Source organism: Xiphophorus couchianus, chromosome 11, assembly GCF_001444195.1.
Source record: "Xiphophorus couchianus chromosome 11, X_couchianus-1.0, whole genome shotgun sequence".
NCBI classification, from domain to species: Eukaryota; Metazoa; Chordata; class Actinopteri; order Cyprinodontiformes; family Poeciliidae; genus Xiphophorus; species Xiphophorus couchianus.
Window position 1 is genome coordinate 2,890,491 of NC_040238.1, and position 26,359 is coordinate 2,916,849.

General features: G+C 36.0%; 1 protein-coding gene across 9 annotated transcripts; it reads left to right on the top strand.

Moving 5' to 3' along the window:
- The first annotated feature begins 4,308 nt into the window (after nt 1-4,308).
- grxcr2 (glutaredoxin and cysteine rich domain containing 2) lies at nt 4,309-26,226 on the top strand. 9 transcript variants are annotated; one of them, XM_028032403.1, is made up of 10 exons: nt 4,309-4,421; nt 4,958-5,112; nt 5,242-5,282; nt 7,430-7,529; nt 13,666-13,732; nt 15,717-15,782; nt 16,179-16,362; nt 19,751-19,860; nt 22,659-22,886; nt 24,680-26,226. In XM_028032403.1, exons 5-10 carry the CDS (start codon nt 13,718-13,720, stop codon nt 24,851-24,853), a joined length of 777 nt encoding a protein of 258 aa, XP_027888204.1. In that variant the 5' UTR covers nt 4,309-4,421; nt 4,958-5,112; nt 5,242-5,282; nt 7,430-7,529; nt 13,666-13,717; the 3' UTR covers nt 24,854-26,226. The 9 variants fall into 9 exon arrangements, with proteins under 9 accessions (XP_027888204.1, XP_027888208.1, XP_027888211.1 ...); XM_028032407.1 differs by having other exon boundaries at nt 7,453-7,529; XM_028032410.1 differs by lacking the exon at nt 13,666-13,732.
- Nucleotides 26,227-26,359: the final 133 nt, after the last annotated feature.

Genomic DNA, 26,359 nt, shown 5'->3' on the forward strand with positions numbered 1-26,359 from the left:
CATGGAGGAGTATTGTGAAATCTTGACCATAAATTAACTTTGTTTGGCATTGTTTCAGTTCCACACGTGGTGTATTTAGCTTAGGCCTAATGTTGACTGTAGCAGGCTACCTAGACTCTGTTCAAGGAGGGACAGAAGCCATAGCGATAGCAATTTAGACTAAATTTAACGAATATAGGAAAGGCATGCAAGTTCAAAACCAGGTTTACAGATGCCAATAAGCTGCATTTCCCTCCCAATTCTTTTTTTCTTTTGCATAATGACCAGTTGTGTGCACCACCTACTGACTGTAGCATTGACTGATTCACTGATTTGTGAAGTAGAGTAATCGTAACAGCTCTTTTTCTTCATGTTGGCCGCATTTTCTGTACTATTTATTTTTCTCATTTTCAGCACTGACCTTACTTGAAGGGAAAACTTGAGGCTTACAAAAACTTTGTATTTTCTGTCCTGGAGGGTTTACTAAGAAGCTGGTTCAGTTGTAAAGCAGGTTAAGTTAACCTTGTGCTATAGGTAAAGCACCTAATTTTCTTAACTAAATGATGCCTGCAGGTATATCTATTAGCATGTTTAATTTTGCCTGCACTTGGTTGTGTACATTATTTTAAGTGTATTTGACAAGTTTACCAAAATATAAAAAATGTCATTCAAACTGCAGTTGCTTTGTTTTACTTTTTACTTGTACTTTTCATTACATTACTTGAGTACATCCATTTTTACAGTAATTTCCATACTTAAGTACAAGAAGTTTCAGATACTTTAAGACTTTAACTCAAGTAACATTTCAGTCAGTGACTTCGACTTTTACCAAAGTCATATTTTGGAGAGGTACTTGTACTTTTACTTGACTCTGAGATTTCAGTACTTTATACAACACTGGGTAAAATTATATAAACTGTTGCTGGTGTTGGTTAACATGTACTTTAGAAAATCTCCAAACAGTCCCATTAAACTGTCCACTGACTTGCATGTAAGTGCTTTGGGGGTATAAGCTTTCAGTAAAAACGTACAAGGACGTTCTTTATTGAATCCTAACAGCAAATAGTTAGATCAGTACTTCCAATCATGCAGCTAAGACCTGTGTGGTTCTGTTTGTTAGAGGTTAAGTAAACAAACACAACTGTCAACAAAAAACAATTCAAGATCAGATATTTTATATTTTGGAATATGCTCAACAACATAGCAGCCTTCTTGTTAATTATAAATTAAATCTTAATTCAACCTTTCCCTCCACGAATTTACATTGCTTTGTTTCACAAACATCCCAACTCTTACTTAACACACATTATGACTTCAGTGAATTTTCTTTCCTTATACTGCTTAACAATGCAGATAATGTTGTGGAAGGAAAACAAACAAACATTTGTTTTGGTGAGATGGCAGGATCCATCCATCCATTTTCTGTTCACCCTTTGTCCCTAATGGGATCGGGAGGGTTGCCGGTGCCTATCTCCAGCTACGTTCCAGGCGGGAGGCGGGGTTCACCCTGGACAGGTCGCCAGTCTGTCGCAGGGCAACACAAAGACATACAGGACAAACAACCATTCACACACACACACTCACACCTAGGGAGAATTTAGATAGACCAATTAACCTAACAGTCATGTTTTTGGACTGTGGGAGGAAGCCGGAGTACCCGGAGAGAACCCACGCATGCACAGGGAGAACATGCAAACTCCATGCAGAAAGACCCTGGCCGGGAATCGAACCCAGGACCTTCTTACTGCAAGGCAACAGTGCTACCAACTGCGCCACTGTGCAGCCATGAGATGGCAGGATGATGGTACAATTTACTTCAGCAGCCAAGGTTGGGAAAATGAAAAATTTAGCTGTTGAAATCTCTTTGCAGATAATGGAATAATCCATCACCATTGCTCTCTCTCTTCATTGTCCTCTCTCTCTCTCTCTCTCTCTCTCCCATTAATGGGATCAGGCCCTAGAAATAGACTTGACAAAGCAAGCATAGATAAGAGGTTGTATTGTGTAGCATGTAAGACTTCAAACATTTATTAAAACATTAAATTCAGAGGCGTTGTCGTTATGTTTTTTTTTTTCTTAATATGCAGTTAGCCAGGTCTGGTTTGCCACTTTGTATTCATTTTTTTAACTAATTGGTCAAATATTCAACATTTTTGTCAAAATTTATATTCAAGATTTTTGAGTTTTATTTTTTTAGTAAATATCTTGCTTCTTTTGGTGATTTGAAATGTTATTTTTTTAGTTAACACAGTTTTATGCCATACTGGTTTCAGCTACTTTTGTGCCATACTGGTTTCTCTCTGTTCACACATGCTACAGGTTTGGTTCACACCACCTGCAACTAGTCAGCTGTCATTCTTCCTCTGTATGTTATATTTCATGTTCTGCCTTTGTTCACTGTGAGATTGGTGTGCCTCTTCTGGCTGTCATCCTGTCAAATTTATTTGTACCTTCAACCTTTTTTCTCTTTGATTTTTTCTCCAACAGCAGCATCTTTGTTCTTCCTCTTAAAAAAGCCCAAAGTATCTCATCCACCTGCCTCCTGGTTTTGAAACATGCATTTGGGTCTTTCACCCAGATGTCACACATTTGATTAAAGTAAAAATAAATTGTCAACAATTTATTCAATAGAAGGAAGAGATGATTAATAATTAACTATATTTAAAAAGGTAAATATCTTGGGCTGCCATATCAAAGGGATCATTAATTTGGTGATTTGGTTGCTTCTGAAGTGCCAGACATTTTACTTTACGTTACTTCAACATCTGCAGACATGGTCTAAGAATCAGAGAAATAAAAGCACTTCTTTTGAATAATATCATTCTGTGTCTTTCTTAAACAATAGAAGAAAATTACAGAAAAATGTATTCAAAAACAAATTATCATTTATAATTTTTGTAAAGTTGCTGTAACACCACTGCCACACTGGTGTTTCTGAAATGCTTGTTATCTTTGTTGAATGTGAAGAAATCAGGTTGGGGTAAATGCAATATTCAACAGACATTTTGTGGACGTAAGAGGAATGAGATGATCTCAACCTGAACATTTAAGCTATGGAAGCAGCAGTATAAATGCAGGAAACTCATTTAGAGCAGAACATAGTTTTTACATGCATATTGTGCATCAGTTCTCCTACTACACCCTACCAGAAGTAACTAAATAGACCAGCAGTGATGCTATCTTACTTAAAGAACCCTACTCTACCTCATTAAGTGTGTGTGTACCCCTGTTATCTTCAGAAAAGTCATCCACACAAGCACTGTTTTTCCACAAAGATATTTATAAGACAAGCAGAAGACTTTTCCATTTGATGAGGAATATACTACTCCCATGGCATGTGCTCTCTTTTAGATAGGCCCCTTTTTCAATAATTGTTTTCACTTTGACACCAGGCATATTTCCCTGTAGGGCAGGTTCACAACAGTCTCATATCAGTTGTAATCCTGATTTCATATCAGATGCTCCCCACACTGACCAGATCCTTTGTTTTTCTTTGTAAGTTTATGCTCCTCTTCCTCTTTGCTGGTCTAAATGGAATCACACAATGAACTGGAGCTACCATTTGCACTAGCATTAGCAGCATTTACAGCAACAAACTTTGTAACTGTATTTTAACTGTTTCCGACTGCCTGCAGCCTGAACATTGGTAATTGTTGAGTCAAAAATGATATTTTGAACAAAAACCTATTTGAACAAAACAAGAGTCCATAGTTAAATGAACAGATCAGAATGTTCCAAAGTGCCCCTGGTGTGCTGTTTGTATTTCTTGTGAACAACAATGAGAGAATCTGAGTGTTTTCCCTTCATATCTGGTATAGACTCAGCAAGTTGTTGTTCAGTTCCTGATATTCAGGCTTGTGGTGAGATGAAATAAAAAGACAAGAAAAACTCTCTGTTAATAAAAGGTTTACAGTCTATTAAAGTACTCCAGGTGAGGACTGTATGTGTTCTAGACGACATCAGTGCACCAACCTTCGTTTATGTAAAAGCAGATTCCACTTCCTCTCTTTTTCCCCTGAGAGCTCCGGGCTGAGGATCAGCTGGAAGTGTGTGGTCCAGGGTGTGTTTTCTGAAATAAAACACTTATTGGGGATGTTGAACAGAGAGACAACAGTACATAAAAACAAACAAACAATGGAACAATTTGTAACAACATGAAAATTCTAATCTACAAAAATGAACATGGAAAGTAACATAAAACATAAAATGTAAAAAAAAAAAAAAAGTGGGATAAAATATAAAATAATGGCAGGCAATAGAGGAACTTTGCAACATTTTACACCCCAGTAAAATGGAGCAGACAGCAGAAAAGAAACCTACTTTAAGCTTTGAAATCTTTTGTTATCCCTAGTGTCACTTCATCTCAGCAGCCTCTAAACACAGCACCTCTGCAGTTGTGAAAGTATTTAAGGATTATTTTGATGGCTGTGTTCCCATCTCAGGTATACACTTTATTTTTTGCAGTGGTGAATGAAGTAACCACTGTAGGACTCTGTTTTTAGAACTTTTAGATATTTGTGTTTCTAAAAAAGGATATTTCCAGTGAGATTGATATGACAGCAAGTGACATAAAAATAATCTCATCATTTAACAAATTGTCAGGAAAGTTTTAGAAATACACCTGTAATTGTATCTGATAAAACATAGATTATTTTTGATTTTAATCTATTAAAGTCAGAAAAGGATAGTGATATTTCAATATTTTATTTCTTAATTTTTGTTTTATTATTGAAAGAGACCTTGCTTAGTATTTTCTTAACTGCATCTTCAACAGCACTACAATCTTTTGGCATAGTATCATAGTTTATCTGGGCTCTGTCATCATGCAGACAAGCAAGTGTAATCAAAGGCACTTCTGAAGAAGAGCAGTTGATTTAATAATCAGTTTGGGCAGGAAGAGATTGCTCTGTGGAAAAGAAAAGAGACTAAGGAGTATACGTTCAAGGAAAGCTCTGTGGTTGTGTGTGTCGCTAAATAGATGGAACAGTGCAAACAGAAGGAGGGAGAAAGCAAGACCTGAGGGATGCAAAGGTGTGTCGGGCAAATCAGGCTTAGAGGGGAAGGAGAGGATATCGGGATCAAGGACTGAACATAGGAGGAGAGGAAAAAATGGAGGTTAGGGTGAGTGAGAAGGTGAGTGTCAAAGGAGTTGGAAGCCATTATCTTCCTTCATGATGTTACAGGAGTCTGTTTAGCTCAGTGCTGTCAAGATTTATCATTCAACAGCAAAGAAAACAGCAGGTTTTTTCATTGTGTTTTCAGAGAATTGACAAGTAGGCGTACGAAGCAGCAATATATATACAGTAAGTATTATGGCTGATGCTTATAGTCTGGTACTATCTGACGGATAGCTGGCAGATTCCATTCCAGACAGGAGCAGACAATTTTTTTTGACAGTTTTTTGTGGAGGAGCATTACCATTGCAACAACACAAACATCTGGGCAAACTGGCCAAAAGAAATTCAGCTGCGTTTTCTGTGCCAACACAGCTGAGATAGATGTCCTTAACAGCTGCAGTATGTCACTTTTCTGAAAAAAATAATAAATATATAAAAAAGATTTTTACATATTTGTTAAACTTATCCTTATGTTGTGATATTATAATATGAGACAGAAGAAATGTGAAAAAATTGAGCTCCTCTGAAATAAACAATTCAGAGTAAGGAGGAGCGTCTTAGCGAGGTTAATCACGTTTGGTCAAAGCCCCTGTATGGCTTTCTGCTACACTACAGCTGGTTCACTTTAACATAGCCTGCAACGATTGCTGAGGCTAGTTAGCATGGGTAACCAATGATGGCAGATAAACAGTGGTGACAGTTTTAACAAATATGGAAAAAACATATTTTTGTAAAAGTTGCAAAAATATTAACCATTAGTGACTCAAGAGCAAGAAAATATTACACATTGTTCTGGAGACTGCCCACTTTATCCAGTTTTGGGGTTTTTATTAACTGGGCTAACAGTTTCTTAGACTTAATGCAACATTGCCACAAAGAGCTAGTCTAAGGTACTTCTTTGTGTCACAACAACAGCATTTAGTATTAATGATTATTGATTATTCTCTACTACAAAGGGACAGTACAGGTTTGGACTGGTTGTATTAAATCACAACAGTTATTAAAGAAACAAGCAAAACAAAGTGAAGGAGGTTTTAATCTGAGCTGAAATCAAGGCTTATTCTTTCCAGGACTCTGTCACAATATTGCAAATCTCCCTTATGTTTTTATGTCATGTGAGAATCTAAAGCTTCAAGGAAATAACATTGTAATGTTACAGCACTCATAATTTAAACTTCTGTAATTTAGTCCATTTTTAAAATAAACAAATATAGTCTCTAAAAAAAAATAGTTTAAATTACATCACCTTTTGGGAATGTGAGCTGAATTTCATTTATCCTGAGTTCAATCTCTCAGGAAGCTGATATGGTGGAGGTCATCTGCAGCACAGAGTCCCCCTTCAATAAGGTAGGAGGAACAGACTAAACTTTGACAAACATGTGCTGTGGTGGCCTCTGCTTGGCCAAACTAAATCACTTGATTTAGTAATTCTAGAAAGGGCTTGAAAAACCGGAGAAAAAAAAATCGGAGAAAATGAAAAAAATAATTTAATTTAAGATGAAACGTCAGTATCAGCCTGGAACTCAGTTTTCCTGTTTATTGTCCAAAAATATTTCTTGAAGCTAAAGTTAATTTCTGCTAAGGATATTGTCAGATAATACAAGTCTCACTTAACCCATCATTTAGCTTAACAGCAGATTGAACCTATTAGTATTTTTTTTGTTCATATATGGCTTTTTCTTCCTGCTGCCTAAGAGGCTTATGTTTCATGAGATCTATTGAATCAGCCTTTGCTGATCTTGCTGCCAAGATTTGACCGTCTTGTGCAACAAGATTAACAATACCAATCACTACACTTTGCATACAGTGCCAATAGCTTTGCCTGTGCTGTTGAAATTATTTCACTCACTAAGTTTCACATTTTCCTGCTTTCTTGTGTGAAAATCTTGTGGGCAAACAAACCCGAGGTGCTAACCATACTGATAGTTAAAGTGTAACATGTTTAAAATTTGCCTGAAGCGCAAACATTCCCACAAACATCAGCACAGACATTTAAATAAACATGTTCAAGCAGGCATGTGGTTTAGCAGATGTTAAAAATGGCAACACAGCTGTGTCACACCCTTCCCCTTCAACATGCTGTAGTTTTCTATTGTTTTACACAGATTTTGCACAATTTTGCAAGTCCTACATTTTTTAATTATCTGTGTTTATTTTACATCAGGCTTAACTTTCTGCATTAGACCTTCGTTACATGTTTACCAAAAATAAAAAATAAAAATCACGAGTCCTTCGTCTTATTTCAGCCTTCTACTGTTGAGCTTGTTAAATCCTCATTCTCATGTTACTCCCACAGCACATTTTGCCCCTGATGTTTTGTTTTTGTGTGTAAGGGGCTTCGGCGTCTTGTTCTCAGCTTATCGCACTGGATTCAGGAAGCGATGGAGAAGCTAAAGATGCAAAATGTGCGGGCAGACAACAGGCTGAGAGATGGTAAGCTGCTTTTTGTTTTACTGGAAAGAAAAGAAAAATTGAGGGAACAACAAGGAAAAGAACTAGCGGGTTGCAAAATTGCAAAAAGCATATAGCTTGCCTCATATCTCCATGCTCTTGCCTCATAGTTACTGCTTCTGCTTCTTTTTTATGACAAATTAGTACTGCAATACTTTTTCTTTCTTTTCAGCACTGGTATGATGATAAATCCAGCAAATCCAAAGGTTTTGCTTCCTACCTCTTTAAACAAATACCTCTGAACTAATCTATTGCCTGTATTGTAGATGATGAAGGTATTGAGAGTTTTTGTTTCTAATCAAAAAATGGAGCTATAGGATTCAACAGCCTCTAAATTTGAGGCTGCTCTTTTTCTGGTTATTTCCTCTAACTTATTCTGGCTGTGCTTGATCATGTGCTTGTGCTTTACAAGTACTATGATGTCCCTCTAGACATCATCAGTGGATTTATTTGTGGCCCATTACAGCCAAAGGCATGCGATCTGCGACATAGCTGAAATTGCATTTTCTTCTCAATTGCCCTCAGACAGTCGTGGCTGTAAATGTAGAAATTCGTTATTGCATGACTTTCATTGATGATGTTTTTGCAAAGAAAAAATAAAGCAGGACAAATAAATAAAATAATGCTATATGTAGGCCTCGAGTAGAGCACACAATAAGTCCTCCTTATATGAATCTGAAACTTTTGACAGACTGAAGCACTGTGAATGACTCTAGGCACTAAACACCATTATTAGGCCAATTACTGTGCTAGATGGGAACAGGGCAAACAGACTCAGCACGACAGCAAGACTGAACAGCAAAAGTGACACCTCAGGGAATTCATTTACAAAAAAATATTGCCAAAATCATGAAGTAGATTTTTTCTTCCACCTAATATGGAAGAAAATAGTTGGCAGTAGGGAGGGAAGTCTGCGAAAGATGTTAAGGAATTCTTTTTTGTGTTAAATAATTCTTATTTTTTTAATATTTGGTTCAGGTAAGAGTTTCTTTGACATGAAATCCTGTACATAACAGCAATTTGCATTCAAAATCTTTATTTTAGCTTTTATACTAAAGTGAAAGACGATGGCTCTTTTATGTCTGCAGGGATTTCTTGCTGTGCTTTGGGGAATGTATCTAAATACCCAAAATTGAAGCTTATTTTTGAATTTTGACCTTCATAGAAATATTTTGTTGTGTTAATTTAGCTTTTCATAAATTCTATGCTTTCCAACAATTCAGTTATTTTTAGGTGGATTTCTCTTTTATATTAAAATTAAAAATCAGTTATAATTTTAACCTTATTTGTGTATTAAGTTTATGTTCCTGTTCTTCTCTCTGACACTCCGTGGTAAAACCTGTGTTTTACCACGGAGTGTCAGTTTAAATAAACAATATAGAAGCCACTGATCCCCAATAAAAAGTTTCTAATGGCTCTGTTCAAATTAAAAAAATAGAGTACAAAGTAGAAATGGTAAAATGCTCTCATTACATTTTTCTTAAGGAAAGTGAAAGAGATGCCAATATGTGTGGCAATAATGGTTTTGTGAGAACAACTGAATGCATGTACTGAAATTAAAGGTTGTAATTATACTACTGCAGTAAAGGAAGGTTTCATTTGAAAGCTTTTTATATAATTTTATTGGGAGTGCTAATGAAGGTGGAGGGTGTGGGTGCATCTTCTAATTTTAAATACAAAGATACACAGAAAGATATTTCGATTTCAAGGGACAAGTAATATTTAGAGCACCAACATCACCGACAATAACAAGCGTTAATCTAAAATGGGATCTTTTTCGTTAGGAGATTAATTGTTTTTGATCTTTTCTTTACACCTGTTTTGTTTTTGGTTGCTTTCAGAGTTTATTTTATGACAAAGCTGGATAAGGATTGTGTGGATTTTTTAGAATCACAATCTTTTGTTGAATGTATATATAACAGTAAGATTGATTTTGATAATTTTATAAGACGCATAAATGCAGACTTACCGGTTCTGGTGTTTAGAATTTCTTTATTTCACACTGCTTGACTTCCTTTGGTTTGCAGCTTGTTTCGTGCCACTGCTGTGCTTGTATTGGATAAAGAATCATCTATGTGGAGCAGAATAAACTCCCTCCACTCGAGTGACATCTGCCACCCTTTCTTTGCGATACAGCCAGACACTCTTGAAATGAAATGCTCCTTGAAGGCTTAGAAAACCATCAGATGGGAACAGAGGCAGCCAAATGGCTGTAACATAAACAAAGGCAATTCAACCAATTTTTTAAACATAATAAATAGAGCACTATTCCTCTAGGATTTTACTTCTGTTCACCTTCCCACCTGCACATGCATCTGCTGCTAAATAAGTGCTAACTGTTAAATTCCTCTCCAAGCTCAGCTGCTTGAGAAATGATTTGAATAAGTTTTGATTTCTTTTTCTATTTCCTGCCTGATCCAATTTTCTCTTTCTATGAAGGTCTTGTACATTGTGGCATACCTCACAGCTTACTTCATTGCTCAGGTTTCCAGTCTATTACATTCAAAGACATTCCCAGCTTGAGAAATTTTAATTCCAAGATTTACCCGGAGTTGTGCATTTGTATGTGCCATCCTTTATTAAGGCAACAGGAAAGATTTATATATTCCCTCTTTGCCTGATTCATTACATCAAGTGCATGGGGAATAAAATATATAAAAATTGCTTTCACTCTTGAAAACTCAAATGTAGCAGCAGTGGAGTTTTATTTATAGTTGTTTAGAGTTTTTAAAGCTGGAGATGTTGGAAAAATACATGTGACATGTGACTTCAGTCTGTTAAGTCTCAAGAGTCCTTGTTATTGTGCAAGAAGAAGAGCAGTGCAATAAAATGAATCACTGCTGTCATCACATTAACATTGTCTGCAGTATTTGCAATAGCATACACTGCTAGGTCTGGATGTAATATATTGTCATGCAATAAAACTGTGTCTCCCCTCATTGATTTTTGCCACTTAAATAGACCTTTACTGTCCTTTTTACCAACTTCTGTATATATATAATTGTCAAAAAGATCAGAAAGGTTAAGGAGAGTCTTGGAGACATTGCTATGATGAAAAAGGAAGATGAAACTGGGGAAATGGGGGTAATTATAAGCAATATCATCAATATCATATTCAGCATTAATAAGTGATGCGCAGTCCTAACAGAAAATGTTCACTGTTGGTGATTTAAGTATTTTCTCTCACCATTGAAAAACAGCTCTAGTATGCTGTTAGCTTGGCTTGGGCTGCTATAAGAATTTCACAAAACCTTCAGCCACCAAAAGTAAAATGTAAAACATGATCTAAGTGCTTTATTAAAACAGAAAATATGCATAATAATATGACATCTTAATTATTTCAGTAACAAAGATATTTGTAAACTTGCTTCTATGTTATTTAATTTTCAAACAGACTTAAATAACACATGTAGAATGATACTTGCTAGTGTTTCTCTCTTACATATTTCATGATTTTAGATATGGAAATTAATATAATGACTGTAAGGTACAAGGCCAAACACAATAACAAAAGCTTGTAAAATACTTGATTTAAATATTTTAATCTGCTCAGGGTGTGGTCAGTCCAGGATTATATCAGCAAAATAATCAAACTGGGCTGTTTTTAACTGTGGTAACTTTAGAAACCGTATTAAAAACAGATTTTGCATGAAGTTACAGTTCATGTCAAGAATATCATGGCCTAACTGCCTGTGTTTGTATCTTGAACCTCATTTTGGTGGTTTGCAGAGACAATTAAACATCATTTCTGAGAAGGGATTTATTTTTAGAGGTGAAATTAAAGGGGATTGAAGTGGTCACAAGAGCAGGCTTCGGTCACACTTCAGACATTAGTTCTGCATACCGTTTAAGTTTTCATGGGAGCTGTACACCCATTGTCATTAGTACAGAGCTAATTAAAATGAGATAGGAAACCAGTCCCATTGAAATATCAAATATTAACTTGACTCTGACTTGCAGAATCCATCATTTGATAGACACCATAATTAAGATAATGAAATTTGAATGTGTTAGCAGTTCTATTTAAACCACTGATACTGAGAATGTTTTGGGGCAGCAGTCTAATTTAATTATATGTTAAGGGTTTCAGTTTTGTCATCATTAAAGTGTTTTAGGAAATTTTGACAATGTGCACATTTGGAATTGGAAAGAAGACATGTGTTAACAGAAGCAGAGGTGAGCCACCCAAGTTTCCAAGTTTGTGAATCTTGAGCAGCGTCCTCCAGTTCTTTCTGTGAAAAAGATAATTGGAAATCCAATCCTTTCAGAGATTCTGACGTTGTCCTCCAAGCCTTCTTCCCAGCTGGCTGTGCCTTGAATACGTCTCAAGAACAGAGAACATAGTGAATCCTTATCAGGTTTCTAAGCCACCTGAACTGATGTGACCTGCAGAGCCCCATGGAGGAAGCCTCCCTCGCTGAGCTGTGCATTGAATTCTCATTTATGAAAACAACAACCAGGACAAGAAAGACAGTGGGGCTTTCATGAGTCTGGCATTAATGCTCAACAGATCTGACTCAATGGAAACGCTGCTTTCTGCATTCCCAAATTAGATTCCACAAAATATCCCAAGGTATTAAAATTTCCAGCTTATGTTTAAACTGCAGTAGCAAAGTCAAACTGGTTTTTATAAAAAGCTCTTCCACTTTACTTTAAAACTGAACAAATATCCAAGAGTATGGATTGCTGACCACAACAGGGAACAGAGAAATGACATCTGACAATGGAAAATAGATTTCTTTAGAGTTAATTTTTTTAATATAATAAAGTATCTTTTTTCCTCATTATTGAAATTCTTTAATAACTGAAAACAATATGTCATCTGCACTATCTGAGCACTGAAGAGAAAAAGGGGATGACTGGTGTGAAAAATGTACTGTAAGTGGGTGCTGAAAATTATATTACAATTTCTGCTGAGGTGGGAGGGGGGGAATAATGGAGATAATAGAATATACATGAACTGCTAATGTGGAGACACTGAGAGCCAGATTTAGTGGCAATTATTAAACCGAAAGCGGCACGAATCCGGCACATTAAACAGTTCCGTCTCTGTGATGCATCCAAAACAATTTCTTGCCTGAGTAGGCATACATGCTTGTTCGGCAATCTGATTAAGATGACTCTCGGTCAGGAAAGAGACAGGAGATCGTATCTGCCTGCTCTCAGTACACCCCCTCTCCCTTCCCTTTTTTCTGTCAAACTTCATATTCCCACTAATTTTAATAACTGTCATCTAAAACAATAACTCTGAAATTTAACTCTCCATGCGTGTAGTGTTTTTCTGAAAAACTGGGTATTAGAAATGCATGAAAACTACTACCATAGCTGCTTTTTTAAAAACTGAGATTAATGGCAAGAAATATTTGTAAACCAATTTTAATTGGATATTTCCATAATGCATGAATGTATGAAGGGACTTTGAGTGCATACAGCATACTGTAGTATATAGTGAAGATAAATGCATTGACTCTAATCTAAACAGTCCTCATTTGATCTAACTCTAAAAGCTTTCACCACTAGGAATTCAAAAGTAGGCTGAAACCTAACATGAATGTCTAAATAGTTGACCCACACTTGCAGCACTACTCAAAGCAAAAGTCAGACCTGTTGTGCCTCGAGGCAATTATGGAAGTGACAGTCTGAAGTTACAGATGTGACTGTTGAATGTAATTAAGTCACTTAAAGGGAACTGTTGTTTTCGAATGACCTGCAGGATAAAGATACTAATTGCTTTCTTTGAAAGTCCATCAAAAGTCTGTTACTACTTTAACATTTTTTCATAAAGAAATTTTACTCAGGAGGGAATGCCTAAGTAACTGTCTGAGGTGATCAAAATGACTCAAAGATTTTTAAACAAATAGGAGAGTTTTACAGTGTAATGAGCAAATGAGACTTTTATAACCATCTGGGATCATGTCTTTGGATTTACATCAAGAAATTGTATCTCAAACAATGTTCCTAATTGGGCCTGAAGAGAAGCACTGCCGCCAGCCTTTACAGGCAGATAAATGGTATCATCACAGGAAAACAGTTGAATGTAATGTGCTTTTAAAGTAAAGCCAGCCTCGGTGCAAGAGCATGATTATATAGATGATCTGTAGAGCTCTTCTGTCTTCAGGTGAGTTTAGATGATGCAGTGAGAAACTTGACTCCACACGTTACTTCAGCTGATGGTGTGTTCAAAGGTGATTACTTACCCTTGAGAGACTCTGTATTTCCAAGAAATTACATATTGCAACATGTGTAACAGAACTGCAACAAGAATTCAACAGGATGTTATAAAAACAGTCTTACTATAAATGGCTTACATTACTTTTGTGTGTAGTTCAATTACAGGTCAGTGTTTTTTGGCTCTTATTTATGCTCTCATACCAAATGATATATTGTAATGACTCCATCTATTTTACCTTCTTCAATTTCTGAGGCTTTACATTGCATACAATGTGCCCTTTGTTACACTGTCATGGATCAGTAGGCCACATGAATTGAACTGAGGCCTCATTAATTGTAGGTAACACATGGATCTTTATTATAGAGACAAGTAAAAATGTCTTACTAGAAAAAGAGACATCATATCTCCAGAAAGGAAAAGTAAGCCTACTTGAAAAATTATTGGTTTCCAGGTATATCATTGGAGCCTTAATGTAGCCAACAGATTTAATGACATTTACTCGGGTTTTATATTTTGACTCCAGTCCAATTCCGGATTTTTTAAAAATGTGCTTTGGTATTCCAATTTTTTTGTTTGTTTTTTTGGTATATTCTACGTTGCTGAATCTTTCTCAAGTGTCCCACGTTTGCTGAAGGAAAAGGAATGGCATAAACCTTGTAAGGGCTCTACTATGGTATAAATTATGGCAATAAAAGTCAAAATTCTTGCAAAGCAGCTAAGATGAAAATTGTTTAAACATAAATTTTAATACTGCTTGTTCTAAATTTGATTTCCGTTGTTTTAACATTTGTCAGAGAGTCTCATGAATGATGTTCTTAGACCTTATACTGGAAATTGGCTTGATCTTAAACATGACCAACTTAACTTTTGGGTGTTTGTAAATAAATATTTCAAGTGGAAAAACCACACCAATAAAAATAATGCTTTTTATTGGTTGACAATGAATAAAGGATCTAGTGACATAAAATTTACTGCAAATGTGACAAACCAAGCAATCTACACAGACAGGGGAAAAATACTGAGTTCATAAATTAAAGCATAAAAAATCTTGACTACACAGAAATAAATCATACTTTGCTGGTTTATGGTGAAATTATGTTGCTTCTATTTCCAAATTATGGACCAAATGAGAGTAACAGAGGTTTAGAAATACATCTATAACCAATACTGTAAGTATGTCCAGACCTTTGTCATTATGTCAAAGGTCTAGAAATAGCTCGTTGTCTTTATTCATCTTTTTTTAATCAATTTGTTTCTCACAATACCTCAATAATGAAAAACCTTTTTACAGACCACCAATTAGGACTAAAATGAGAAATACACATTCTAACATGGTGTGTATTTATTTTTTGTACATGCAAAACCTGAACAAGAAAAATCTTACTAGACTGATATTTTAATTTAGTGGCATCTGGGTCTTGATAGACAGACATGTCTTCCTTAATTCAAATGTTTCATATAAAACAGCAGCTAGTTTCAAATGTTATGTTTATTTTTCAATACTAATGCACTTGGCTCTGATCCAGTGACAGTGCTGCAAGTACTTTACTCCCACACACACATGCACAAATTCACAGACTTTCTCACTATTTCGATCACAGAACTGCACACAGGTCCTAGATATTTTCTATTTCAGTGATCATAATTATTTGATGATGAAGCTTCTAGTTTCTCAACCACCCCTTTGTACACACGATCTAGCTGTGAATAATTTAGCATGAGGAGCTAAAAAGGTGGGTCCCTTAAAACAGCAGGTACACTCAAACTCTGGGGGCAGGACACAGAGCCTTTTTCATTCTAACTCTACATCCACCCACTGCTTACACACGGCTTTTCATCCGGACTCTCGTCCACCAAGCTGGAAATCAGTCCAATATTTTAATCCATCAATCCACACAGCCATCTCACCCCAAGGCAGCATCGTGTCAAACTAGTGCCATTCTACTCAAGAAGGGTTTTGTAGATGGACTGACGCTTTCTCCTCACCTCATCCTCAGTCATCTGCCATGGAGGAGTTTCAAAGGAAGCTGAACCAGCGCTATGAAGGCACCAAGCCCAGAAAGGCAAGTTATTTATGGAACTACTTTCTTCCAGCTTTATAGGTTTGAAGTGCTGAATCTGTCAGAGTAAAAAATAAGATCAACTGATTGTTATTTTTTCTGAAAAATAATTTAACAGATCTAAAATATCAGTGAAAAAAAACTTGATATTATAACTAAGAATGAATTTCTTAGTTTGTATCTGATTTTGACAAAATGCTAATTGGAACAGAGAAATGAAGCTCAGCCTTGTGTGAAAGCCCAGACCCCCCTCCTTCTTCAGAGACCAAACTGCTTTTTTTTCACTCTCATATCTTCTTCTATTTTAAGGCTACCTCTTGTTAATGCTGCATCTTTTTAATGTCAAAAAGCTGCTGAGCAGAGGAGCATAATCATACCTTTTACTCCCTGAAACTGTAGGTGAGGTTCAAGCTAGCATCCTCCTACAGTGGTCGGGTGCTGAAACACGTGTATGAGGACGGTCAGGAGCTGGAAAGTCCAGAGGAAAAATACCCTCACAGCTTTATCCACCGTAAAATCCCACCCAGCCACCTTGAGATGGAGCAGTTTTGCAGCTTTGAGGAGACTAATAGGGACGAACAAGGTGGGTTTTATTAGTGCAACATGTTTATGACTCTATTTTAGTTTGCTTGTAAACCACAGATATACTGTTTAGTTAAAACTGTTTTCCATATGGGAGCACATGCAGTACTTGCAGTTGGATTTTCATTTATTGACCTTTTGAATGATGTACATTCACATTGTATTTAACCTATAAACAAAATATTCACTCCCCACTTAAGGTAGGCACACTTGTTCAGATGGTTGTTAACATAAGCATTGATTTATTAACTTAAATGGCTGCTCTTCAATGTATTTAGACATCTAGACTTGGCAAAGGCAATTTTCCAAAGTTCACACTGAACTGAATGGAAAAGAAACGGGATTTAAGTGACTTTGAACATAGCATAGTTGTTGTTGACTGACTGTTCTGATCTGCTGGGATTTTTACACAAAACCCTCTGTTGGATTTATAAAGCTTGTTCTAAAAAAGAGAAAATATTCAATGAGCTGTTGTGTAGATCAAAATGCATGTCAGGGGTCGTCGAATGGAGCAGTGGATAGAGTGGATGCTCTGTCTACAGAGGCTGCAGACCGATGCGGCCGTCTCAAGTGGGAGTCCCGTCCTTGGTACCTTTATTACATGTTTTTCTTCCCTTAGCTCAGCCTCTTCCCTGTCAGATTACTGTTGAATAAAGGCCACTACTGCCAAACAACATTCTTTAAAAAATAATAAATAAATAGATAAAATGCATGTCAGATGTCAGAGGATATTTGACATACTGGTTCAACATGATTTGAAGGAAAAGTAGTTAAAACTACCATGGGAAGGAAAAACCACTTCTGGGATAAAACCTTTCAGTGAAGCTGAGGCTACATAGCAACACAGGCTCATTGGAAACAGATTGAAAAATCTTACATCATGTATCTATTCTACATTGTGTCAATACAGACATTTGGAAGTATCTCACAGGCCGAATATTATTGTGCAAGCCACATTTGGCTTGCAGGCTTGGGTTTGACACATACACTTTTAGAGCAACATTATGTTTGCACCAGAATTTGCCAGCTGAGTTTTGTTCATCTACACTTTTCCAGTTCAAGAATAATTCCATGTATCTGTGATCAAATTGTGTAGACTCACACCAATTTAAATCCAATTGCATGGTCTAATTAAATCTAATTTTAGTGAAAAAACAACAGTCAGATTCAGTCGATCTTAAAATACTGATTATTATTGCCTCATAATAATACTTTCAGTTATGCCAATAAACCAATTAGTCTCAATCTATCAAAGATCTGTCAGACTCATAATATATCAATTGATATATGATGATTAGAAGGATCAGTTATCGATATTTTTATTGAGCAATCTCAATAAAATAAATAAAAATCAATTAAAGAAAAATAAAATCAGGATAAAAACGCAACATCTGCAGTAAAAGTTTGACTTATTTACAATATTTATAGGTATGTCAATTAAGGAGTTTTAAAAAAGTTTTTGGACTTTTAAATGATTGAAATAAGATGTGAGGAGAAAGGAAGACAAATTACATTTGGTCAAAACAAAACAAGGATCTAAATCACGATTCCACTTCTGTGAACAGAGTTTTGCTTTGACCAGACTTGGAATTATCTGTGGAGAAAGAGAGTAGGCTTATTCAGATGTAAACTTTGAAATTATATATATACTGTATATGCCAACATAAATTGCTGACATTGCACCAATCTCACATTCTGAGCAAGCATCCCATAAATCATTTGGGAAGCTAAATGCTCCTAGCTCTCTGGTCAAAACACTTCTGGCAGTCATTTTACACTTTCTATGTTTTGCTTAATCTGCATATTAAGTGCAGCAAAACTTAAGACCTAATAAATTAATTCTTATTTCAGTTGGAAAAAAAGTAAGTAATTAAAATGAATCAATGGCAGTAGTTAATCAAATTCACTGAATCGCAAACCATGACAGTCAATGAGAATGTGCTAAACAAACTGTCATCACTTAGGAGAATTATTTCTTACTGAAGGAACACGAGAGAGAGAGGCACTCGCTCCCTTGCAGCTCTGCATAGACAATACATGGAGGATGGATTTCATCAATGAATGAAAAAATATATAATTTGTCTGTTTTACCTGTAGTCTCAGGTTTCTAACACTAAAACTATGTGATCAACATACACATACACATATGGATCTTGTATTAATAAACTTTTCTGAAAAACTGAATGCATTGAGTTATTTCCTTTGAACAAACATGGAGAGAGCTGATTTCACCATGTCATTAAATCTGCAGGCTTCCCTCATACACAGGAATGCATATGGCAAAAGTCAAAAGGAAAGATGACCTTCAGCCTTTAACTGAGATGGACAAGTCACAACCATCTGCTGTGACTGACTCAGGGTTCAAACTCTCTATGTTCAAGAAAATAAACCAAATTTATAGCAATAGTGTCTCTTCCAGATAATTAATCAGATAAGCTCTGAGCTTGTAAAATATTGTAAAGTATGAAAAACATGATATAGTTACAGGTAAAACACCTTCTGCAAATTGATTTGAATGAGCCAATGAAGGAAATCTAAAAATAAGAGAAATATGACCTCTCAATTATATTTGAGTTGTCAGTTTATTTTGCTTTACATGCAAATTATACTAACAGTCAAGATAAGCTCCTTACATTTAAATAGAAAACTCACACAAAAGGTGATCATGAGAACATAGCAGCAAACTGAGAATTGAATAATTACTTTCATATTTGAAATTGTTGATTTTCATGTTCCCTATTACTTTATTCCAAACCAGAATGCCACACACAGTTTATTAAATACAGTTTCATCCACTTAAATGAACAATATGGCTGTAAAATATCCCATTAGTTGAGTCCAGGCTGATAAAATTAAATCAGATATTTTTAAAGGCGGGGCTGCACAGTGGCGCAGTTGGTAGCACTGTTGCCTTGCAGCAAGAAGGTCCTGGGTTCGATTCCCAGCCGGGGTCTTTCTGCATGGAGTTTGCATGTTCTCCCTGTGCGTGCGTGGGTTCTCTCCGGGTACTCCGGCTTCCTCCCACAGTCCAAAAACATGACTGTCAGGTCAATTGGTTTCTCTAAATTCTCCCTAGGTGTGAGTGTGTGTGTGCATGGTTGTTTGTCCTGTATGTCTCTGTGTTGCCCTGCGACAGACTGGCGACCTGTCCAGGGTGTACCCCGCCTCTCGCCCGGAACGTAGCTGGAGATGGGCACCGGCAACCCTCCCGACCCCATTAGGGACGAGGGTGAACAGAAAATGGATGGATGGATGGATTTTTAAAGGCTAAATAGCAAGAGGCAAATTAGGATTTGTGAGAGGGAAGTTGTATTTTTTAACTCTGAAATTTCTGATGCAAGTTGTCAAGCTATGCTAAGATTTTCCTTTGTTTTGTTTGCTTCACTCAGGTTTATATCCAACAACAGGACTCATTGCCCAAAGAATAAATGTATACAGAGGGCTGAGAAACTACAAGCCTGCAGGTGGCCAGACTGTGGAAACAGAGGGTGACAGCAAGGTAATAAAGCTTGCTGTTTGGGATGAGAAAATGGAAAATACATTTCTTATTTGCCTGAAAGTCTAAAGTTTTAAGCACTTTCTTGATTTATTTTTACTTGCAGGAATCTTTCACTGCAGATTTACCTTTGATTGGAACTTACAAAAGTTTCTTAAGTGGTTTTAGGCATTTTAATCAACGTCCAATAAAATCTGATTTAGTTGCGCTAGAAAATCAACAAACAAACCAACAAAGTAGAAGTATTGTCACATGAAACTTTTTTAGAATGTGTTATATTGATAAAAAAAATATGTATAAAGATGATGAAACACAAAGAGCAGGGAGGAATACATTTTTCAAAAATTATTTAAAAAAATTTGACTCATGTACAGTGCTGTAAAAAAATTCTAACACACCTTGAACTTTTACTATATTACAATGACACACCTCATTTTATTGGGATTTTGTGTGATATACAAACATAAAGTGTTGCTTCCATCAGCTTGTAAAGATAGAGACTCACTCTTTTGCCCAGTATTCTTTGTAAAATAGGAACAAGAGCATCTGTGACCATTAATTTTGGTGTCTTGCCAAAAGTTCTTCAAAAGATTTAGTACTGAACTTTGATCTACACTAAACTCTAACACATCAATAACCTTTGAACTATTTCTTTGTACAGTTATGCATGAATACAGTCAAAATTATTCATATATTTGGCAGATGTACTAGTTTCAACAACATGATTCTTTGAACTGTAAGTAATATTAATGTTTTGATGACTGTGATATGTCCAAAGCTTGGGATAGTGCTTTATAACCTAATCCTGCTTTAAAACTTTCTATGATTTTATCCATGAGCTGTTTGCTTGATTCCTGGTTGTCATGATGCTATTAATTTTTCAAATTGGAGACTATTTTCTTTTTATTTCAGATTTCACATAAGTTGGTTTGTGTTCTGAAATCTACTGAAAATAAATTGAGATTTATGGTTGTAAAGTGACAAAATGTAAAAAAAAAATGTAAAGGCTATTTATATTTCTACTCAATCCAAATAGTACATCAGTTGCAATCTTTATCTGTGTACAAATCTGCATTCAAACTATTCTTAGCAATATTAAACACTTTTTTAAGTTAATTTTCTAAAGATGACTGAAAAGTCACTTCATGCAAGTTACTACAGAGGCTACCCAAAAGAAAGACAAGAGTAGACTTGCCCAAACAATTTCAATAGTCATCAATTTCACAATTTTACAGAGAATGTAACTCAGGGACTGTTAAAACTAAATGTTTTTGAGCAAAGACAAGGTTTTCTTTCTCTTTTGTTCACTTTTTATTTCTATTTTTCAATCGGACCAGTTTTACTGAGCTGCTGAGGAAAGCAGCTTCATTAGTGCATCAATCCGAAACAGAGGTCAGCTACAGTGCATTGCCTGCTGGATTCATGTCACTTTCATTGTTTCATCTTCCAAACACATACACACACAGATCCACCCAGAGGCCAACTGACCACATCGGAACTGATCTAAAATTGGAAGGCAGAACTCTTACATTATGTTATTAGTTTAGAGCATTACTGAGCTGGCATGTAATGACTGTACGGCAATATTTTTTAAATGCTTTAGTTGTTGTTTCATAATGAGATTTAGAGAAGATAATGTAAGAACTTTAAATGATTTGTAATTACTGAGCCTATGTTGACAAGCAGGCATAAAACCTTCCACGCAACACAGACGTTTCCCTCTTATCTCTGAATGTTTATTCCCCGTGACAACATAATATGTGTGCAGCATATAGAATAAATAAACAACTTTAAAGATATAAGGATCCAGCATTGTTGTCAGTATTAAGGATCAAAGGTTTCCTCTAAAATCTAATTATACTGCAGTAAGGCTTTCTAATAGAGGATTACTTGCTTTTCGATTTACCAAAAGCCTCATTAGCAGAGCTGCAGTAACAAAGCTTGTTTTGTTTTTGACAAGGGTGTGACTCTTCTGCCTCTTAGAACTTTTAATCCTCCTCTGACACAAAAGGTTCACATCATTGATGCTAAATGCAACTTTCATTTAGAAAATCCAATGCAAATTGTGTTTTTATTGTAGTGTCTGACATATACAATTGAAACCACATATAAACACACAGCTGATAAAAAGACAGACGACCATTTGTAAATCAAACTAAACACTTCCTGTTTTTAATCATTCATAATTACTATAATTATTTATATTTTCTAAACGAGATGATGATAATTCAGAAGACATTAAACATTATCTTAAAATACCTCTGATGATGATGTTGTGACTTTGTAAGCTTCTGATAGCTTAATTTAAAATATGTCAGTTAAATTGAGGCCCACCTGTAGATATATTTTAAAGCAACAACACACAGCATTCAATTTATCACATTAAAGATAAATTAAAATTAATGAGGCAAACTGTAGAACAATATGCAGGTGCCGGAACGGCTCATGTTTATTTGTTCAAACAATTTTATAATCAACTTAGAAATGTCTCGCCATCATATTGTTCAAGAAGGACTTCATTTTTTTTGTTTTTTTTCTCAGTGTTGAATCTTAGTGATGAACTATACATAGCAAACTAGCCAAAATGAGTCCTGTATTGACATGGGCTGAAAAGCCGCTCAGCAAGGAAGAAGCCACTATTCTGAACGTCCCCTAAAATAGCCAAATTGCGGTGTGTAAAAGTACTCCGGGACAAAAGTTTTAATTTTCAGAGGCACGAATGTGGTTTAATTTTAGAAACATACTTTTGTGTTTTTATGCAACTTTTTAAATTATCCAGTAATAAGTTGACATTTCTTCAGTCCTCAGTTTTGGACTTTGGCAAAATAATCATCTACACCAGCAATCTTCGCATAATAAGAGCACCACCAAAGAAGCCTGAAATGATGCGGCAGCACTCCATCCCTCCAGTGGAGTTGGAGGGATGTCCAAAGGCCAGGGATAGGGAAAGTCGGAAGAGGGCTAAAGCTCTTAAGGCCCAGGAGGATCTGGAAAAAGAGGAGAATGGGATCGAAAATGAAGATACCAAGGTAATGATGCATGGCCAAGTCATTCTCAACAGTGTGGTTAGGTTTTTAAGAGTCATTTTGTCTTCAGTCTCACTTGTCCTCTCTCTTCTTATCAATTCTCACTTTATTCTAGGTTTTCAGTAATCTCACTTTAAACGTTTACCTACAAAATGTCAGCAAGTTTATCTGTCGACATCACATTCTTACCTTATAACAAGAATATTAGTAGTATTGCATTTTCCCTTCTTTTATGCCGATCTTCCTGCTGCAATAACTGTTAACCAATTGTCCCGCTGTTATCTGTCTACTGTGAACACATAGTGATGAGTCCACAGTTTTCTTCTGCCCTTGCAGCATCTGCTTACCACTTACAAGCCAGCAAGGAGACCCAACTTGCTATTACTTCCTCCCTCTCTTGGCTGATTACTGCTCTTTCCCCCACCGTCTTGCTCCATCTTTTGCTCATTGCTTTTGTTATTGCCACATTTTTGCTGCATCTGAAAAACGTTCATGTTGTGCTTTATTTGTTTCATAGACCCAAGATAATCTTCTATCATTTTTATGTTTGCCCAAGTTTGAAAGCTGTTAATAGTTAACAATTTATAAAGAGAAATGTTATGTCATGTAATTAGACTAATTGTTGTCTAACATGTTATGTGACATGTTTGGATCGTCAAGTGATAATGACGCAAACATTAACCAATTAGAGGGCAGCGCCTGTGACTCAAGTGACCTGAATGGCCCCTGAAATGACTTCAATCATCGTATTAATGTGGTTGTTATGACTACAACTTATAAGCCTGTTACTTACAACCCAAATTCAGAATTGTAAAAGTCTTTCAGACAGGAAGCATTTCTGCAAATGAGGCCACAATAATCCATCCATCTCCCACTTAGTTCTAGACCCATTTGTAAACAACAAACCAAGATCCTTGAACCCCTCCGCTTGAGGAAGATATTAATCCCCGACTCTCTGAGGTAGCCATCCACTCTTTCCCCAGTTGAGAACTGTTGTCTCAGACTTTGAGCTCATAATATTTATGAGTAACATGCAGGTTAAATATGGAGATTGAAAGCATGACTTCGAGCATGACTTGCATTATAAATTTTCACAGATGATACCACTTATCCCAGCAAGTTTTGAAGGCATTTCATTGACTATATTGTGCTGAATAACAATAGCAGGGAGTATTTTATAATCTTTTTGTTCTGTTTGTCAATCTACAGTACATGGATACTTTTCATTTGTTCAATATTTGCTGACAGTGTGGCTGTAAGTAAGAAAATTGCTATATAATTGTGCATTTTCCTAACTCGTACCTATTTAAGACAGACACTGATTAAAAATGTGGTTGGAAAAATAATCTCATTAAGTCATTAAGTTTCCTTGAGTTTCCCTGAAGGCAGGCCACTAAGACTGGGCAGTTGTATTAACATTTGTTAATTATGAACTGGCCTGGGGTTGGGATTAATCCATTTTGAAACAGCTGTAAAACAAACTGTACAATGTAAAACTATAACTGTGTCAGTTCATGGAATGGAGGACAGATGTAGATCATTGAAAAGCATTAAACCATAGACTGAATTCTAATAATTAAAAAGCAGGACCACCACACCAAGTTCTGTAATAAAAACAAATCATATGGCATTGCCCTATCCTTGATCTTTCAACAATCTCCCATTTTTTGCTTCTGCATTGTTTACCTGCTTCTTATTTTATTCCCCCATCCATCCAGCCTCACCCTTTGCCCTACCTCACAGTTTCTCTCTCCCACCTCCTATTTTCTCCCCTAATGTGTTTGCTCTGTCTCCAGGAGACCGACAGCTGCCAGCATTGTGGTGGTTCAGGCTGTGCTCCGTGCTCCCTGTGTCATGGCAGCAAGCTGTCCATGCTAGCGAACCGCTTCAATGAGTCCATCAGTGATCTACGTTGCCAAGCCTGCTACCCCGATGGTCTGGAGAGGTGCCAGTCCTGCTCCAGTAAATAGCACCATTTGGCCAGTACCCATGTCTGGCGATGAGAGTGCAGCGCTGAGTGTGTGACCGATGCGCTATCGCCTTGTCAGAACTGCCTCTGTCGCAACACTGCTTTAATCCAAAAATGTTATTGGGATGTTTCAGAGCTCTACAAGGAACCACAAGCCATGAGAAGACAAGGGAATAATGTCTGTTCTGCAGACACAAAAATCATAAAATAACAATTACTGTGTGCAGTGAATGTTGCATGAGATAACATAAAAACATAATCCCTTTTTTGTTGTCTCTTTTTTGCATCTGTGTGCCTATTCTCTGTCAAACCTGGCTCAACAACCTTGTTATAATTTTAATTAATATGAAAAATGTGGAGGTTAAATTTTCTTTTTCCCAGTTTATTAATCAGAGAGAATGTAACCTTTATCATGTCAAAATGATGTATTCTTCAAAGCTAATTACTGTTCATTTATTTTAAACGGGAGAAAACACATAACACTGAAAATAAGGATGTAGTGTGAAAAAGTTATAGCGTGAAAGAAAAATGTTTTCTAAATAAGGTATTGTAGATTAACTACTTTTAAAAAAGAAAATTTTGTAATTCATCAAGTTAACAGTACACATGGTCCATGTTCTATGTTCAAAATGCTGTTTTTATACTACAATAGCACTATTTCATACATGAAGTGCAACATGCCCATTTACTGCACATACAATTTTCTTTTGCTCATGCAATTTAGCACTCCTTATTTGGAATCTTTCTTGATCACAACCTAAAACAAAAATCACATTTTCTGCACATGTTTTTTAAATTTAATTTATTTATTAAACTATGTGAAGTGAATGTCATATTATGTCAAACAAAGCAAAATTTCCAATATATAATCTAGATAGCAGTTAGCTTACTAGGCACTTACTAACAATATCACTAGGGATTTCACAATGTGCAATATGTAAACAATTAAAAGGGCAATAAAAGGGAGAAACTGTAGTTTGATGTAGTGGTTGGTGACTGATGGGCCCCAAATCTAACGCTGCGTTCAATCCTCAAAACAACTTGAGCCTGTTCATTGTATTTCTTGTTCTGCTCTGAACAAGAAATACAATGAACCAATTCAGGAGGATTCTGCATTGTTGTTTTTTATCATGTTGAAGATGGAGTGGGTAGAAAATGGGGAAAAGTTAACATATATCTTCTATGCTGTAACAATTCTCTCTTGGATTTGAACCTGTAGACAAACAGTTTCATATAAGTGAATTATTGTATAAAGTATTGCTCCTTTACCAAACTCTGAGGATTTTTATTCATCCTGTACCTCTGCCTATCCTTATCAACATTCAATAAAGACTAATTATTGCTGGTATCTATTAGCAGTATTACCAGTAACACGAATTCTGCACTGAGTAATTTATGTATCAGTAATGAGTTTTGTAAAGAACAAAATATTCAAGCTGATCAAACAGAACTGATTTTGCAAACATTCTTTAACACATGGGTGGAGCAAAAAAGTCCAAACATTGCA